Source organism: Erpetoichthys calabaricus, chromosome 12 (genome assembly GCF_900747795.2).
Source record: "Erpetoichthys calabaricus chromosome 12, fErpCal1.3, whole genome shotgun sequence".
In the NCBI taxonomy this organism is placed as follows: domain Eukaryota; kingdom Metazoa; phylum Chordata; class Cladistia; order Polypteriformes; family Polypteridae; genus Erpetoichthys; species Erpetoichthys calabaricus.
Genome location: NC_041405.2, coordinates 147374874 through 147394417, shown reverse-complemented (window position 1 = coordinate 147394417; position 19544 = coordinate 147374874). Strand labels below are relative to the sequence as shown.

General features: G+C 43.2%; 1 protein-coding gene across 3 annotated transcripts in view; it reads left to right on the top strand.

Annotated features, from left to right (window-relative positions):
* Window positions 1-19544, top strand: part of si:ch1073-396h14.1 (disintegrin and metalloproteinase domain-containing protein 10) — a 121249-nt gene that overhangs the window by 78923 nt on the left and 22782 nt on the right. For all 3 annotated transcript variants that reach the window (XM_028816524.2, XM_051935272.1, XM_051935271.1), the window contains 4 exons: window positions 7733-7896; window positions 9713-9875; window positions 10057-10201; window positions 16958-17141. In XM_028816524.2, coding sequence (XP_028672357.1) covers window positions 7733-7896; window positions 9713-9875; window positions 10057-10201; window positions 16958-17141 — 656 coding nt within the window. The remainder of the gene's footprint in view (window positions 1-7732; window positions 7897-9712; window positions 9876-10056; window positions 10202-16957; window positions 17142-19544) is intronic.

Below are 19544 nucleotides of genomic sequence, written 5' to 3'. Positions count from 1 at the left end.
AGGCAGACCACTCCACAGTTTAGGGGCCCTGTAATTAAAAGCTCAACCTCCCACCTTTATTTTACTAATCCTTGGAATCATAAGCAGACCAGCATCTTGAGATCTTAATGTGCGTTCTGCTTTCTAAGTCATGATAAATTCAAATAAGTAAGCAGGACCTCGGCCATTTAAGGCTTTATATGTTAAAAGGAGGATTTTGAAATCTGCCCTAAACTTAACCAGGAGCCAGTGTAAGGATTTAAGAACTGGAGTTATGTGTTCGTATTTTCTTGTTCTTGTAATAATTCTTGCAGCAGCATTTCGTATTAACTGGAGGCTGTATAAAGAACAGTTTGAACATCCAGTGAACACCGCATTGCAGTATTCTATCCTACTAGAAATAAATGCATGAATTAATTTCTCAGAATCCTGTTTATTTAGATTTACTGTTTATTTACATCACGTTTGAATTCCTCATAAGCTGTCTCTTCTGAGTCAGTAAACTTGTCTCCTTGGTACATCAGGATGCAGAGCGCATGTGTAGACGAATAGAAAGATTTTGGTCTTAACACCCCCTGACATGTACTTTGTGACGCTTTGGACTGATTGGTCTCGCTCAGCTTTTTGATTCTTGTACTTTCTCATCCTGTCCAAAATACATTCCTGGCTGCACCCTTCATGCAAGGGGTACTATGTTCATATATGAGTTAAGGGTATGCTGCAGAGACCAGCTTAAGGACAGGCCAGAGTTATTACCTGTGCAGGAACAGGCAAGAAAAGAAAGCTTAGAATCTTTAATAATTTAAAAGCTCATACAGCCCCTATAAAGAGTATTCACCGCCTTGGAAGTTTTCTACAACACTAAATCACAGTGGATTGAATTTGGAGTTTTGAAATCGATCAACAGAAAAAGACTCCTTATTGTGAAAGTGAAAACTGATCTCCGCAAAGTGGTCTAAATTAATGACAAATATAAAAACACACTAAGCGACCATGTTCACCCCTTTTAATATGACACTCCTAAATCATCACTGGTGCAGACAACTGGTTTTAGACATCCCAGTATTAATTCAGTGGAGGTCACCTGTATGGCTTTTTACTTGATGGTTGTCTAATGTGGAAGGGTCAACGTGTGGTGGTGCGTCGGTATGGTGGGCTAAGCTACACAGTGAAGACTCAAGAACATTCCAAGCAACTCCATGAAAAGTGCAAGTCAGGGGATGGAGACACGAAAAAGCCAAGTGACTGAATATCCAGTTCAACCAGTCATGAAGAAATGGAAAGAGTATGGCAGAGCTGGAAATCTGCCTAGAGCAGACCATCCAAAAAAATCTGAAGAAGTCTCCAAGAGACCCCACAGAAATTTGAAGGAGTTACAACCTACAGTGAGTGGGACTGGCGAGACAACAAACAAACAAACTTTATGAGAGAAAAACTGGGAGTGTGCTCCCCTCGACTTTCTCGTAGAGGAAACGGTCATCAGAACCACTTCCAGCTGCGCAATATTTCTCAAGTATCATATCTCTTTGTTTCTCGTCATAACTAATTGGTAAAATCGATTATCTCTATTTATAATCAAACCAATCCAACCAACCAACCATCATCCAACCCGCTATATCCTAACTACAGGGTCACAGGTTCTGCTGGAGCCAATCATCTATCTGTAATTACAACCATAGTTTACTTGAAAATACGCGAAAGTATTCACTTCCGGCCGCTGGAAGTGGCCCAAAAGTTGATAGGATTCCTTATTTTTGATACAAAGCAGGAATACAAAATCTCATTGACCAGGCCAAAGCGTTTTGGAGTTATCGTGTTTACACACAGACAAACATTATTTCAAAAACTGTATTTTCAGACTCAGGAAGGAATAAAACGTCAAGAGTCATCAAAATCCCAAGGTGGAATTTTTTCACGATTCCTATACTTCCTCTATACTATGTATACGAGAAAGTAAAAAACACACAGGACATCTTGGCAGAAGGTACATAGAAGACTCTGAAGTCAGCCGGAAGAAGGTTCTGTGGGTCATGAGACCAAAGTCAGACTAAACATCATGAACGTTTCACCATCCCCAGCGTAAAGCATGGCAGTGGTAGCATCAGGCAGTGGGGAGGCTTCTCTGCAGCAGGACCTGGAAGGCACGTGAGGGTAAAATGAATGCAGTAACATCCACAGAAATCCTGGAGGAAAAGCTGATGGAGTTTGATGGAGTTTGTTTACCAGCAAGACAATGAGCCTAAGCTGAAAGCCAAAGCTACAGAGGAATGGCTTCAAAACAACAACATGAAGTTCCTGGAGTGGCCAAGTCAGAGTCCAGATCTCAATCCAGCTGAGAACTGATGGCCGATCTTGACAAAGACCATTTACGTGCCATCACCATGACACCTGATGGAGCTTGAGAGGTGGAATTAAGTAAATACAGCAAAGTCCAGATGTGCAATACTGATAGAGAAAAGGACCTGAGCACACAGACTCAAGGCTGTCATGGCTGCCATCTACAAAATAAAGACTTGACGGAACTAACACTTATGCCATCAATCATTGTGTGTTTTATATTTGTCATTAATTTGGACCACTTTACCGAGATCTGTTGTCACTCTGACATTAAAGGGTCTTCTTCTGTTGAACGTTCTGAAAAAAATCAAAATTAAGTCCGCCATGTTTTACTGCTGCAGAACAAGAAAATGTGAAAACTTCCAAGATGGTGAACCCATTATATAGACACAGTCAGGTGTTTCATTTTGTTTAAAGGTCCAAAACATCTGCTAGGGTTCTGCATGGACGGATCAGGACATCGGCGTTGTTCGTGAATTCCCCACGACCACATGGTGGTCCTCCTAACCCCATCACCTGCTGTTAAGCTACCTGAATGTGGTCAAATCAGGAATCTGAAATCAAAATTGGAATCTGAAAACTCCTTGGACCAAGCTGTGGCCACCTGAGTGGATGCTAACCAAGATTGGAGAACTCCCTGTAAGTCCTGCAGTGCAACAGATGGCTGCTTGGTGGCACCAAGTCATTGCTAAGTGATGTTACACCAGCTGTTTTTGACTTAATTGCTGCCGTTCTATTGGCTCTGCTGGAGGGTGTGTGGGGGTCTAATCAGTGTGCATGTGACAGGGAGAGGTCGCCGTTCACCTTGCGCTGAAGGATCTTAGTGTTCACATTCCAGCCCTCTGATCCGTGGCCAGCGTTGCCATGGGAAGAGCTCACATGAGTCCTCAGACAAAGGGACACACGGTGACATTGCACTAAGTCTGACAAGCTTACTGAAGGCATGTGACTGTGACTGGAATGTGTGGCATGTGGTAAGAAGGACGGAGAAGAGCAGCAGGACTATTCCAACCAGATGACTGTTCTCTTGAACGTAATGCGACTGACTGGGTAACATGATCTCCATTAACGTGCTGAATCACCGGTTTGCCCTTCAAAGAGAAGGTCTGCCATCTGTTTTTGTTTTTCTTTGATTCAGCCCCCTGGGCTTCGTGCAACGGGGTCAACTCAGAGCACAATGAGTGCCGATCTTCTAAGAACAGTCCTGGTCAGAATAACACAAAGGGAACCAACGTGCAGAAATAATCAGAGTTTCACACAGGGAAGGTTAGGGTGCCAAAAATGAACTCAGAAGAGTCCATTTGACACAATGGCCTGTGTTAATTTGGACCTTCCTTCTTCTACCCAGTAAAACAAATATGGTGCCCTCCATAATGTTTGGGATAACGACCCCTTATTCTTTGATTTCCCCCTTTGCTGCACAGTTTAAAATTACAAATCAAACAATTCAGACATCATGATTAAAGTGCATAACGCGGACTTTCATTGAAGGGGATTTGACGACATTTGGTTACACCATGTAGAGGTGACACTTTTCCTACACGGCCCTTCTTTGCAGGGCACCATAATGTTTGGACACAGCGATGGCAGGTCTGTTAAAGCTGTTATCATATTTAGGACTTTGTTGCGTCTCCCTCACATACAATGACTGCTTGAAGTCTGCGATTTACATACATCACCAGGTGCTGAGGTTCTTCTCTGGTGATGCTCTGCCGAGCCTTTCATGCAGCCATCTTCAGCTCCTGCTTGTTTTGGGGTCTTGTCCCCTTAAGGTTTTTCTTCAGCATACGGAAGGCCTGCTCAACTGGATTGAAATTAGGTAACTGGCTTGGCCATTCAACAATTTTCTTTGTTAAACTCCTCAGCAGTCTGTTTGGATCCTTATCTTCTTGTTGGATGAAGCACCGTCCATTGAGTTTGGAGGCAACTACTGGGACTTGAGAAGATCAGATGTTTCTCTAAACCTCAGGATTTATTGTGCCATTGCTTTCAGCAGTCCATCATCAATGAAGTGAAGTGTGCCAGGACCTGTGGCAGTTATACATGCCCAAGCCATATTTAACAGATGAGGTGGTCTGCTTTGTTTCTTGGGCAGTTCCTATTCATCTCCATACTTTGCTCTCGCCATCACTCTGATGAGGTTCATCTTTGTCTCGTCTATCCATAAGACATTTCCCAGAATCTTGCAGGCTCTTTTAAGTTCTTTTTCACAAACTGTAATATGCCATCCTGTTTTAGTGGTCTCCATCTTGCAGTGTGGTTTCTATGTTTCTGTTCATGAAGTCTTCTGCTGATAGTTGTCTCTGACACACACACATTGGCCTCCTGAAGGCTATATCTGGCCTATCAGACAGGCGTTGACGGCTTTAGCATTATTCTTTAGCATTGAGAGGATTCTTCTGTCATCATCAGTTGAGGTCTTCCTTCGCCAACCAGTCCCTTTGTGATTACTGAGCCCACCAGGGTGTTCTTTCTTCTTCATGACATTCCAGACAGTTGATTTTGGTAATCCTAAAGTTTTCCTGATGTCTCTGATGGTTTTATTCTTGTTTTTCAGCCTCCTAATGGCTTATTTGACTTTCATTATCACAACTCTTGTCCTCATACAATGGCAGCTACAGACTCCAGAGGACAGAAACAAGCTGAGGTATCTTATGAAGCAATGAAACCCACCTGAGGAATCACAAACACCTGTGACACCAATTGACTTCAACATTATGGTGTCCTGAAATGGGACGACCATGTAGAGAAAGTGTTGTGTGACCGAAATGTCTGCAAATCCCCTTAAATGAAAGTCTGCAATGTGCACTTGAATCACGATGTCTGAATTGTTCGATTTGTAATTTTGAACTGTGGACCAGAGGGCTAAATCAAGGAGAAATGGGTCTTTGTCCCAAATATTATGGAGAACACTATACAATCTGCATTGAGAAGCTAAGAGAAGTGTGTTCCATAATAAATCTCTGCACTGTTAAAATCATAGAAATGGAAGAAAAGTTGAGTACAGCAAATACAGTAACTAAAAGCCTGAGGTTTATTGCCCTGTGGTCAGGTGACAGACAGATGACAACGTCCGGCGAAATGTTGTGGTTGCCAGCTGGGTTGCTCCGTTTATTTCCAACATATAAATAAGCAAAACAAGTGCGTGATGGCACCATTCCATTAAAGGGTCTCTGTACTAGAGCTCCATGCTCATTCCTAGTTCAGGGTCCAAATGAGATGCCAGCTTGTGGTAATGCCTGGCTTTTATGAGTGTGTGGCGGACGGCTGAGACCTATCCCCGGCCAGGATACCCCTTTGACACTTGATCCGGGGGTGCAGCCATGGGATCCACGCTACATCCCCCGGAACACCCCCCCTGGGCTGCATCGGCACCGCTATCCTGGAACACCGGGCCCTGTTGGCCTCCGTGGCCACCACCAGGGGGAGCTGCAAGGCTTCCTGAGCCCGTGTGGGTGATAACGCAGTCACACCCGGAAGTGCAGCCTTAATAAGGTTAATTATGACCTGAAGCACTTCTGGGTGGGCTATAAAGGGAGCCTGCGGCCACTACTCAGGGAGCCAGAGTCGGGGGGAGGAGGAGGAGGACGACAAAGCTACCTGGGAGGAGTGGAGGAAGAGGAGTGATTTTTGAGGTGTTTTGGGGTTTTCTCTTGTGTGTCTTTTTGGGGACTGTGTTGTGTTTGTGGTTACGAGGAAGGCGTATCCCACAGACGAAGAACAAATGAATAGTTTTGTTGATTTTCACCTGTGCCTCTGGTGTCAGTCTGTGTCGGGTCGGCACCAACCAAGCACTTCTGCCACAAGTGTTAGAAAAGAAGGGGCAGAGTCAGTTGTCCTCACTGGTGCTGAGAAGGGGATACCCTTAGCGACAGTGCCCCCCTATTGTTTACCTTTGATGAGCCAGGATGGTGGTCATCAGACACGCATGTGTGACAGCACCCAGGTGAAAACTTTTAAGTTAAAGGTTTTTGTACAGTAAATCACTATGTAACAAAAGGCTCAAAAAACAAAATGTTTGAGGTTCATCGCCAAAAATGTCCTCATTCTATACTTAATCCTCAGGGCTAACAAAGATATTTGCCCCGGGTAAGTGTTTTTAAGGTTAGGACTGATGTCAGGGTAAGGCGCTATATACATTTAGTATTTATTTTCTAACCCACTTAATCCAGGCCAGACTTGTAAGGGGTGCTGAGGCCTAACCCAGCTAGCACTGGGCTCAAGGCAGGAGCGAACTCTGGACAGGGTGCCAGTCAATCACGGGGCAAACACCCACACGGCAGATGCCATTTGGAGTTGCCAGTTCACCTAATCTGCATGTCTTTGGACTGTGGGAGGAAACCCACCCAGTCATGGGGAGAACCTGCAAACTCCAGGCATGTAAACTGGGGTCTCCTTACTTCAAGCCAGAAGCACTCCGAATGTGCCACTGGGTCACCCTTAAATTTAGTATTCAAAAATATTAAAAGGTAAAAAAAAATTAACATTAGGGTACCAACTAACCTTAACATTAGGGTTTTAATAAAACTTTTTGAAGGTTTTAATATGTAGTAAAAGCACTATATGTCATTAAGCTTTATGGCCTCCTTCCTGTTATTACATCCAATATGTTATTAAAAAGGCTACAGTAATATTTTGTTAAATTTTGTATTATTTTACCCAAAAAAATTGTTTATTGATAAAAAACTAGGTGGCTTTGCCCCCTGTTCGCCAAAACCCCTCCCCACCCCCCCATCAGCCCCCCGGCCTGCACTACAAGCCAGCGACTTCACGTCTCTGTAGCTTGCGTTGTGAAGGGGGGGGGGGGACTGAACGTACCTCTAGGAGACACAGTCGCTCCTCCGACACCCCCTCTTAAAAAATGATACAATGGGAAACAAATGCAGTTTTTTTTTACCTCCTCTTTGCTCGATCAGATGCTGGATTGCTGCTGCCAGAGTGTTGTATTGATCTGCTTTATATGCAACGTATAACTGCCTGTGAGTGAATATCGTTTCTTTCTCTCTACAAGAAATGAGAGGTGAATAAGAGCGTGAAGGTGGGGTGGACGGGTGGAGAAGAGTGTCAGGAGTGATCAAGAGTGGCCCAGAGCCTACATCATAGAGGAACTCATCGGTTCCAAACAACAAAGTTCCTGTGGTGGGAAAATGCCTAATGACACACAGACTTGGGGGCCTTTCTTCTATAATTCTTAAAAAGTTTTATTGTCCATAAAAAAAAAGGTTCCTAATATTAAGGCAGGAGATTCCTACACCGTTGAAGATGCACATCTTTATTCAAAGTCATGGACTGCTGCATGTGTCAATATCTGGGGCTATGTGGACATGTTTATGTGAAATCTCAGTGGTTCCTTCGTCACTTGAAATGCTTCATTTTGCATTAGTGGTCTGCTCTGATGGTACACTTCACCTTCCAGGTAACTCAGGAGGGATATGTTCCAAGTACGATGAGCATAAAGAAGGATCTTTCGCTTCTCTGAACACCGGGCTGGTCACGTTGCAGAAGTATGGCCGCTACCTTCCACCGAGGCTGGTCCACATAACATTGGCCCATGAGTTAGGACACAGCCTGGGCTCACCTGTAAGTTCTACGTCTCTTTTTGCCTGCTTGTGTTTGGTAAGAGCCTGTAGGAGAGAAATGGATGAAAAGTGAGGATCAGATCTTTTTCCTTTTTCCGTATGTTTTGTCTGATAGAGTTCTCTATTACTCTACTTTCCCCTTTTAGATAGATACATAGATAGATAGATAGATAGATAGATAGATAGATAGATAGATAGATAGATAGATAGATAGATAGATAGATAGATAGTGTAAAAGAATGAGTCCAGGCACATAAAGGTTTGGGGTTTCCGGCCCCGTATACTGTAAAGAAATAATAGTTTTGCACAAAAATAAACGTTCAAAACTGGCATTCAATATACAGCGCCATCATGGCGGAGAGAGGAACATTTATATGGGGGGACCGGAAGTGGGTGAACGGACTGCTGGGAAGGAACCGTGATGGATGCTGGGATTGCTGACATCATCGGGGAGAGACAGATGGGAAGGCGAAAGTGAGGTATTGTATTCATGTGTTCAGGAAGATTCATGGCGGCGGTGCGTCCTTTTTTCTGCAGAGATAAAGAAAGAGAGGTTAGTACACCGCCATTCCCGTCTGACATATGATTTCGCGTCACGTTTTGAGTCATTCCACGGCTCCCTAATCGCACGTGCGTGACAATAGATAGATAGATAGATAGATAGATAGATAGATAGATAGATAGATAGATAGATAGATAGATAGATAGATAGATAGATAGATAGATAGATAGATAGATAGATAGATAGATAGATAGATAGATAGATACTTTATTAATCCCAAGGGGAAATTCACATACTCCAGCAGCAGCATACTGATACAAAAAACAATATTAAATTAAAGAGTAATAAAAATGCAGGTAAAAACAGACAATAACTTTGTATAATGTTTACCCCCCCGGGTGGAATTGAAGAGTCGCATAGTTTGGGGGAGGAGCGATCTCCTCAGTCTGTCAGTGGAGCAGGACGGTGACAGCAGTCTGTCACTGAAGCTGCTCCTCTGTCTGGAGATGATCCTGTTCAGTGGATGCAGTGGATTCTCCATGATTGACAGGAGCCTGCTCAGCACCCATCGCTCTGCCACGGATGTCAAACTGTCCAGCTCCGTGCCTACAATAGAGCCTGCTTTCCTCACCAGTTTGTCCAGGCGTGAGGCGTCCCTTTTCTTTATGCTGCCTCCCCAGCACACCACCGCATAGAAGAGGGCGCTCGCCACAACCGTCTGATAGAACATCTGCAGCATCTTATTGCAGATGTTGAAGGACGCCAGTCTTCTAAGGAAGTATAGTTGGCTCTGTCCTCTCTTGCACAGAACATCAGTATTGGCAGTCCAGTCCAGTTTATCATCCAGCTGCACTCCCAGGTATTTATAGGTCTGCACCCTCTGCACACAGTCACCTCTGATGATCTCGGGGTCCGTGAGGGGTCTAGGCCTCCTAAAATCCACCACCAGCTCCTTGGTTTTGTATTCTTTAATGTGTTGCCTTTGTCAGAATGCCTCAAATCCCATACATTTACCTCTTTTTATAAGGTATTGTACTTTATAACTTCTCTCCACTGTCCCTTATACATGCCGGTGCCAGTCAGGTGCAACTATTCCTGAATGTTCCCCAAACAGCAATTACATCTGTAAGTTAGGTGCCCGAACATTTGAATCCTGTAGGGGGCGTACTCTCCCTGAGACTGTTTGTTAAAGATCACAGCTTGTACTAAACCCATTTTATGTAAAATAATGTGACGTGGAATAAACCCCACAGATCATAGTGGCACACTTTCTGGCTACGTAATTTTTTTCATATTTGTTTGTTTTCTGTGGCAGCATGATGAGGGCCAAGAGTGTGCCGCAAGCTCAAACCGAGGGAACTACCTGATGTTTCCTTACGCGTCAGATGGGAGTCAAGAGAATAACAACAAGTTCTCTCCGTGCAGCATCAAAGCCATCAGTGGGCTGCTGATGAACAAGAAGGACCAGTGCTTTGTGGGTAAGTTAGTCTCCATGGCTTTACCCGTCTACTCAAGAAAGACAGCAGTAATGCTGAATCCAGTCTCGTAAATTTGCCAACTGTATTAGAAAATCTACAAAAAAAGTAATGTACACACAGCAGCAATTTTACTGAATATTCCCCTGTATGTGTTTATGAAATATTTCTATGATGATTTCAGAGAGTGGCCAGCCTATCTGTGGGAACCAAATTGTGGAAGCTGAGGAAGAATGCGATGTGGGTGCCAATGACCAGGACCCTTGTTGCTATAGTGCCCAGCAGCCCGAGAGCCTGCAGTGCAAATTGAAACCCCAGAAACAGTGCAGGTATGTGAATATGAAGAAGGAGATCATATGTACCTGCGGCACGTGCCCCCAGCACTAGCCATCGGGGACATGCTTGACTTGATACCTTTCATCCCCTGGTTATCCACAGCTCACCTTCACCATTGCGCCAGCTCCACCCATCATTCCCGTTGACACACTGCATCCATTCACATGGCCACTAGAGAACAGTATAGAGTAGTTTACCTCATTTTTGGCCACAGTAGATGACTGACTCATCCAAAGTTTCAGGAGCCGTGTAGAAGCTAGTCTCGCCGAGCCTGGCATATAAAACACACTTACATACAGACTACCATGAGTTAAATTGTGTTTAAAAGTGGGTAGGAACAATCAGGCAGTTCACACTTCTAAACCAATCCAACACCTTGGGAAGGCGGAGCTCAGAGTAGGGGCGGAGCTTGTTAGCCTGGTGTGACAGACAGCAAGGCTGTGGTCATGAAGGATACAATACAATACAATACAATACAATTTATTTGTTGTATAGCCCAAAATCACACAAAAAGTGCCGCAATGGGCTTTAACAGGCCCTGCCTCTTGACAGCCCCCCAGACTTGACTCTCTAAGAAGACAAGGAAAAAATCCCAAAAAAACCTTGTAAGGAAAAATGGAAGAAACCTTGGGAAAGGCAGTTCATAGATAGACCCCTTTCCAGGTAGGTTGGGCGTGCAGTTGGTGTCAAAAAGAAGGGGGTCAATACAATACAATACAATACAATACACAGAACAGAACAAATCCTCAATACAGTATAAAATAAAAAAATTTAGATTTTGGATAAACGTCTAAGGCTGAAAAAGCATGTTAAAGATATAAACGTGTGTCGTGTGAGCAAAGTACACTTCACATGTGCTAAAAAGAAGCCTAACTGGTCGCAAAGGCAAACACCTTCTTGTAAAACCAAATGGCATTCAAGGACATGACTGGGCCAGCAGTAAAAGTGAACTGCCACCAGCTGTATGTGGTGTCTGTCACTCTCGGTGACAATGACACTTGCACAGTTGGTGTGAGGGTGAAAGAAATGGTAGCTACATCCATGAAAAGATGAAGTGTATACTTTTGAACTAAATGGTGTGATTGGCACTACCTTGAGCCCAATGATTGCTGGGATAGGCTGCAGCTGCCCTGAGATCCTGCCCTGAATAACCGGTTAAGAAAATGGAGGGATGGACTAAATGGTGTGCCATCACTCCCAGTTAAAAGGAGCTGCCATTAAGCAAGTTTTTTTATGGAAGAGCCACAGCAGATGTAATGTTCAGTCCTCAGTACACCTGGAACAGTAAATGCTGCCCAACTCCAGCAGACCCACAGACGAGGCAGCACAGCAACTGACGTCTCACTGCAACGTCTCCCCTTAAGTCATTTCACATTACTGTCTAAGTGGAAATGTCAGACGTGCCATACCTGAATGTGGTCACATCGTTTTAACACAAACACTGATGAACTAAACAATTGGACCACCTGCCTAATATTCTGTTGCTGCAACCCTCTGAAAGACACACTCTGCAAGACCTCTGAAGGCGTCCGGGGGTGTGTGGCAACAGGACGTTAGCAACAGATCTTCTAACTCCTGCAAATTGTAAAGTGGAGTGGATTGGACTTTTTGTTCCAGCACATTGGATTGAAATCCGAGGAATTTTGAGGCCGGGGCAATGCCTTGAACTCCTCAAACTCAACTCAGCTGTTCCTCAAACCATTCCAGAACAATTCTTGAAGGGTGACAGGACACATTTTTCCGGCCGAATGATGCTACTGTACTTCCATTGAGTTGGGGAGCTGCTGCCATCAAGTGGTGTACGTGGTCAGCAGTGATGTTTCAGTAGATGGTATGTGTCAAATTAACAATTGTAGAAGATTAGCCCGGCTACAGACAGACACACAGACCAACAATGTCCAGAACACACACGTTTGTTGTTCTTTGGCACAGCACATTACACAAACCACAAATAAGCTCCGTCCTTCCTTCCTTCCTTCTATTCTCCCCCACGGCCTCTACTCCTCTTCCACAAGCTCTGTCTTTTTCCTTCTGACTCCGGGTCGCTTGCTGGAGTGAGGCGGCCTCTTTTATACCGCAACCAGAAGTGCTATGGGGGCTCCTTGATCAAGTTCTGGCAGCACTTCCGGGTGTAGCGGAAGTGCTGTAGACCACGGCTCCAGAACTGTCCAGGTGCCCCCTGGTGTGGCCATGGGCCCACTCAGGGTTGAGCTTCCGATGTTAACCAGGAGGGCTGCCCTCTCGTGTCCTGGGGGAGGTACTGCTGGTGATATGTCCACTACCCCAGTTCTCTCCTCAAAAGTGCATCCCGGCCGGGCAAAGTCCCTGGCCGTCTATCACACAATACACATGAATAACTGGATCCAGGGTTTCCCAGCAGAACATTTCCCGAAAGCATCATACGTCCTCCACCAGCTTGTATTTTTTCCCCACAATGCACCCAGGTGGCAAAATCAGATAAACCAGATAAACTCAATAGATGGACTTCTGGGTGAGATGGAAGAGCTGCCCATAAGGGCTCAGCAGCAGCTACAGCACCCCCTGGCAGCGCCCACGGAACCCAACAGGGCTGTATCACAGTCCGAGGCACCGCTAAAACCCACGGGGGACTGCCACCTAGTGCTCCCCTGGGTAATTCCGTTGATAAGCTCCCTCCCCTGGTCCTTCCAGAGTGGAGGCGTCCCAGCCTTACATTACAACAGGCATAATAATGTGGCTAGCTACCTGCACTGGTTGATATGCAAGGAGCTCGGCCATTAAGTACCTGATCTCTGAACTGAGCACAAGCCACAAGGTGTCATGAACATCGGTGATGTTACCATCATGTGGGACATGGCTATCAACAACTATCGAGCAATGGCAGCCAATCGACCTATTCTAGTGCTCCACCACAGAAAGGCCTTCTCGTTGATGTTGCTACCCCTAGAGAAGACATGGAGAAGATTACCAAATGCTGAGATCTGTAGGAACACAATGGTGAGAACAGTACCAGTTGTCAGAGGAGTGCTCAGTACCCTTAAAAAGGGTTTCAATGACTAGCTATGTAAATGTAAAGAATTATTATTCACTTGAACTGTGCCAGAGAGGATCAGAAGATCTCACTCCCTACACACCCTGAGTAAGCTCACATGTGAGGCGAGTTATAAGTCTCATTGAACTTAGCACTGTGGATTATGTGAAGACCGTGAATTGTAAATAAATAAATAATAATACAGTGAGACCTCTGTTCACGAGCACCTGTCTTCCCGAGTCATCCAGTATACAAGCATTTTTCTGTCATGAAATTTGTCTCCATACACGAGTATTTACTCAAAACCCGAGCGTTTTCAAACAACATGATCAAACACGTATGGTTTGCATGCCGTCGGTTAGACAAAGAAATCTTGAGTCAATCTGAGCCCAGCCTTTCCCGAATTAATACACAAGTTATTTTATTGCAAAGACGTTAGCAGTTTTTTTGTGTATTTCACTTGGGAGTTACGAAAGTGTAGGACCAGCTTGGGGCCAAAGAAGGCATTAAAGGGTACACCCAGGATAAAATGAGTGAAAATAACCATAGAATTGAAGAAAGGAGATCATCAAAAAACACGAAGATGGTGTTTGTGTGGCTGATCTGGCGAGAAGTGTCCAGCTGCAGTCAGGACAGTTTTAGGCCTCGGACAGATCCGAGCACTTTAGACACTAGGAGGTCCATAAATTGACGCGCCCTCCCTCCCCTGTTTTGCTAATGAAGTGACGGCAATGTTACACGCCACTCATGATGATTTCAATTCCCTTTAGTTCCTGCACTCAAACATGTATTCAGCATTTATTAAACTTCTAAACTATCGAGGTCTCTCAGTTAGCTTTTTGTAGCCTTCCCCTAAACCAGGAGACTCAGCAATCTTTGTTTTCAGATCTTTGGAGAGTTGCTTTGAGGATCCCATGCTGTCACTCTTCAGAGGAGAGTCAAAGGGAAGGAAGCACAACTTGTAATTGGCCACCTTAAATACCTTTATATCTCATGATTGGACACACCTGTCTATGAAGTTCAAGGCTTAATGAGCTCATCAACCAATTTGGTGTTACAAGTAATCAGCATTGAGCAGTGACAGACATTCCAATCAGCACAATGACAAGGGGACCCACATTTTCACACAGCCAGTTTTTCACATTTGATTTAATTTCATACAACTAAGTACTGCGTCACTAAAAATCTTTGTTCGGAAAACACCGCAGTACTCAGATGTTAGTAGGAAATGAAAGACATACCACTGTTATCTTTTTGGTTGAAAGGAGAATCAATTATTATACAGGCTGAGAGGGGTTCTTAAACTTTTTCATATGACTGTATATTAGAAACAAGCTGAAAAAAACATGTTAACATTTTGTATTTTATAGTATGCATTTTATATCTGCGTTTGCCGTGTCTCATTCATGAGACCGCACTTTTTAATTGTTAGTTATATGCAGCACTCAACGGAGTAGTGGCTTTGTGGCTAAGGATCTGCACTGATAATCAGAAGCTGTGCCATAGATCAGGTAATGCCCACAACGTAAGTCACAAAACGCCCTTTGACTCTCCTACAACCCTAATCTTAACCAGAGTTTAATGGAGCCCTAATGTTAATCATAGTCTAATGCGATGGGTGTTACGTGACTAATGTTGAGGGCGTTTCGTGATGTAGGGGATTTACATGACTGACCTCACTGGTACTGCGGTCTGCGATTACACTCTGTTGGACAGAGGTGTCACCTTACGGGCCTCAGAAGGTCTCAGGTTGCCGAATCTGTCCAAGGCCTAAAACTGTCCTGACTGCAGCTGGACTCTATTGGATCTGGCATGCCAATACAGCAAAGCAACGTCGACAATATGCACCATACTTAAAGAGAAAGGTAGATTCAAGAGTGCTGATGTGGCCAAAGGTGTTAAAGTGTTTAATGAAACAAAGACCTAAAGCAATTGATGATGTTGAAAAGTTGTTGCTAGTGTGGATAAACCAGAAACAGTTAGCGGGTGATAGCACATCCGAGGCGATCAGATGTGAAAACGCAAGAAGGGAGTTGCATGCTGATCTCACTAAGAAAACCCCTGGAATGAGTGATTCAGAAGCGGAGTCATTTCAAGCGAGCAGGGGGTGGTTTGAGAAGTTTAAAAAAAATGTGGCATTCACAGCATCATAAGGCACGGCGAAGCCACAAGCTCAGGAAAAGCCGCCGCCGAGAGAGACACATTGAGAAGTTTCAGGAGACTGTCGAGAGTAAGGGATACCCAGAGGTGGCCTTAGGGGTGGGCAGGGCCTAGGGCAGACCAACCCCACGCGGGGGCCGGTTACGTCAAACGCTGTTACCGGTATGTGTGGACTGTAGAAACTTGCGTGCAAATTTAATAAAAATGATGTTAACATACACCGGATTTTCTCATTACAGTATCCAGCTACATTTTTGCAAGATAACACATGGACTTTATCAAAATATAACGATATAATCTATTAATAATAATAATAATAATTCATTACATTTATATAGCGCTTTTCTCAGTACTCAAAGCGCTATCCACACAGGGAGGAACCGGGAAGCGAACCCACAATCTTCCACAGTCTCCTTACTGCAAAGCAGCAGCACTACCACTGTGCCACCTGTGAGGAAGAATTAAGAAAAGTGCACCACGATCTCTTACCCTCATGGCGTCGACAGTGATATGGCTAAACCAGTAATAAAACGTTGCTGCATGTTCCGCTACCAAACACTTCCTGCACTGTTTCATAAGTCCTAAGCAACAAGCCATCAGTTGTTCCCAAGTCAAAACAGAAGCCAACCCAGCGACTAATGGGCTAGACGTATTTTAGGAAAGGATTATACTGGCGACCCTTTTTGGGCAATGAAGGTGGACTGTGGAATGTTTTCAAAGACGTACATGGACGGAATTTGACCTTCAAGAAGGATTTTTAAAGGGTTCCTCTTAGCAGCATCTGAAATATATACAGTATATATACTGGAGAATATAACTTGATAAATCCACTCGAACGGGACACGCAGACCTCAAAAAAGGAGCCCCCTCAGGCGTGGTTGCCCCACTTGCCACTCCCAAATGTGTGTTTATCGACAGTTCTGGGTTGGGGAACAGATTCATTAAAATTCCATTATTTCTTATGGGAAAATTCGATTTGGAATACAAGCATTTCTGTTCACGAGTCACGTTCTGGAACGGATTAATCTCGTGAACCGAGGTCCCACTGAAATAACAGCAAGTATATTAAACCAAATTTTCTGGAACTGGTTACAGATTTTTCCAACCAAGGACAATAGAATAGTTTGTGTAATTATTCAATAGCTCTGCTTCTGGCCTGATGGCATAGGAGAAGTGGCCAACAAAACCTCTATCTTTTGTGCTGTTTTTTGGGGGGGTGCAGCTTTATCAGGGTCATAACCCAGGTTATGTTTCAATATGGACTTGTAACATACAATTGAGATTTTTTGCCATTGATCAGCACCAAAGGTCTTGACAAGTCACACTGACAACAAATTCTACCAAATGATGTCTGGTGTCACATTAGTGTCCCACCAAAGACAAGCTCCTGCCTTGAAATGGATAAACTTAATCAGGAATTGAATGGCATTAAAAAACGATAAATAGACCAATGTGCTGTACCTCACCCGCTGCTCTTGACTGACAGAGCTGCCTGAACCCTATTCTTTTCCTTCACCCCCTTCTCTATCTTCCATGAAGTCCTCCATCTGTCAGTCTGCTGTCTCTTCTCGCTCCACAGCCCCAGCCAAGGTCAATGCTGCAGCAATGAGTGTATCTTCAAACCACAGGGACAAAAGTGCCAGGAGGAATCAGAGTGTGCATTAGAGAGTAAATGCGTTGGGACGAGAGCAGCCTGCCCACCAGCACCTCCAAAAGCAAACCTGACCATCTGCAATGTTGGCACCAAAGTCTGCGTCAATGGCGTGAGTATCTCATGTTTCCAGGATGTGTAAGACCAATGTGGTGAAAGTGGTTTTCCCCACCCCTATTATGGCCCTGTCTAAAAATAAGATAGGTGGGTAAGCACAAGAAGCAAAGTGAATCCCCTAATCACAACAATGACTTGTGTAAGCTGTGGACAAGACTCCTGTCTGATTTAAAGGGGCAGCTGTCCTGCTCTACCCCTAAAACTGTGTGATCTTCTCAAGTTCCTTGTGTTTTGCTGGTCATGTTTCTCAATAATCCTTTGCTTCTGATCTCTGAGCTCAGTGTTGACCTTAGTGGGTCATTTTCATTGTTAGGGCTTTTGTTCTGCAAACTGCTAGGGCCCCCTGCCCACAGTGCCTTCTGGTTGCTCATTGGCATACTGCAGGCCTCCTTACTCGTCACCAGTTAAAATGTCGGGTACACATAACTGCCCATTGCCTTCAGTTCTTCTGTCTTGGGCCTTCCTGCTGCCACGTATAGGATTAGAGGATCTTGCTTCAGTTACTTCATTATTGTGTAATAATAATAATAATAATAATATAAGGGATGTTCAAAAAGTTTCTGCACTTTTTAAACTCTATTTATTAAGAATTTCAAAAACAAATCACATCACTCTTCTACATAGTCACCTTCATTTGTGATGCAATTTTCCCAGCATCATACAAACTTTTTAATGCCCAATTACTAATAATAATAACAATAAACATTTAATTTATGCATTTTTTCCACCTGGTTGGGGAATGTTGCTTATAGATAGATAGATAGATAGATAGATAGATAGATAGAATGTGAAAGGCACTATATAATAGATATATAGATAGATAGATAGATAGATAGATAGATAGATAGATAGATAGATAGATAGATAGATAGATAGATAGATACAATGTGAAAGGCACTATATAATAGATAGATAGATAGATAGATAGATAGATAGATAGATAGATAGATAGATAGATAGATAGATAGATAGATAGATAGATAGATAGGTAGGTGCAGCCTACCTGAGTATTGTTGCTGACCATGTCCATCCCTTTATGATCTTCTGATGGCTCCTTCCAGCAGGATATTACTCCATGTCACAAAGCTCAGATCATCTCACACTGGTTTCTTGAACATGACAATTTGTTCTCTGTACTCAAATGGCCTCCATAGTCACCAGATCTCAATGCAGTAGAGCACCTTTGGGATGTGCTGGAATGGGAGATTCACATTATGGATGTGTGTAATAATAAAATGTTTTATTTATGCATTTTTCCAATGTGAAAGGCACTATATAATAGATAGATAGATAGATAGATAGATAGATAGATAGATAGATAGATAGATAGATAGATAGATAGATTTATTTATTACATTTTATTATATTCTGTAAGTGCCTTGAGCATGCAAAAGGTGCTATATAATTAAAATGTATTATTATTTATTATTATTATGATAGATAGATAGATAGATAGATAGATAGATAGATAGATAGATTTATTTATTACATTTTATTATATTCTGTAAGTGCCTTGAGCATGCAAAAGGTGCTATATAATTAAAATGTATTATTATTTATCATTATTATGATAGATAGATAGATAGATAGATAGATAGATAGATAGATAGATAGATAGATAGATAGATAGATAGATAGATAGATAGATAGTGCCTTTCAGATTATCTATCTAATAGATAGATAGATAGATAGATAGATAGATAGATAGATAGATAGATAGATAGATAGATAGATAGATAGTGCCTTTCAGATTATCTATCTAATAGATAGATAGATAGATAGATAGATAGATAGATAGATAGATAGATAGATAGATAGATATGAAAGGCACAGTATAATAGATAGATAGATAGATGTGAAAGGCACTATATAATAGATAGATAGATAGATAGATAGATAGATAGATAGATAGATAGATAGATAGATAGATAGATAGATAGATAGATAGATAGTGCCTTTCAGATTATCTATCTAATAGATAGATAGATAGATAGATAGATAGATAGATAGATAGATAGATAGATAGATAGATAGATAGATAGATAGACTTTCCGACTTCCTGCTGCTTTAAACTGATCGTGACTCGACGGTTGAGATTATTGCTTTGATGTGGTGCAGGACTCAGTGCACCAGGAAGACGTCTATGAAGAGTTATGCGGTGCAAAGTGTGGCCCTCCAGTTTCTCTAGTAACTCCAAAGCCCAAACTATTAACAGATTTGTAAGAGGGCGCCAGTGCTTACGGTCAACCAATCAGCACAATTCATCACCCCAGCCCCACCCTTGATAGTTCCTGGTTGAATGAAAGGTACGTATCCTGAAGCAGGCACTAAAAAAACGTACCTGGGAATACCAATGGGCCGAGTTCCTGTGGGGGGAATGCTACAAAAGTCCCAGGTT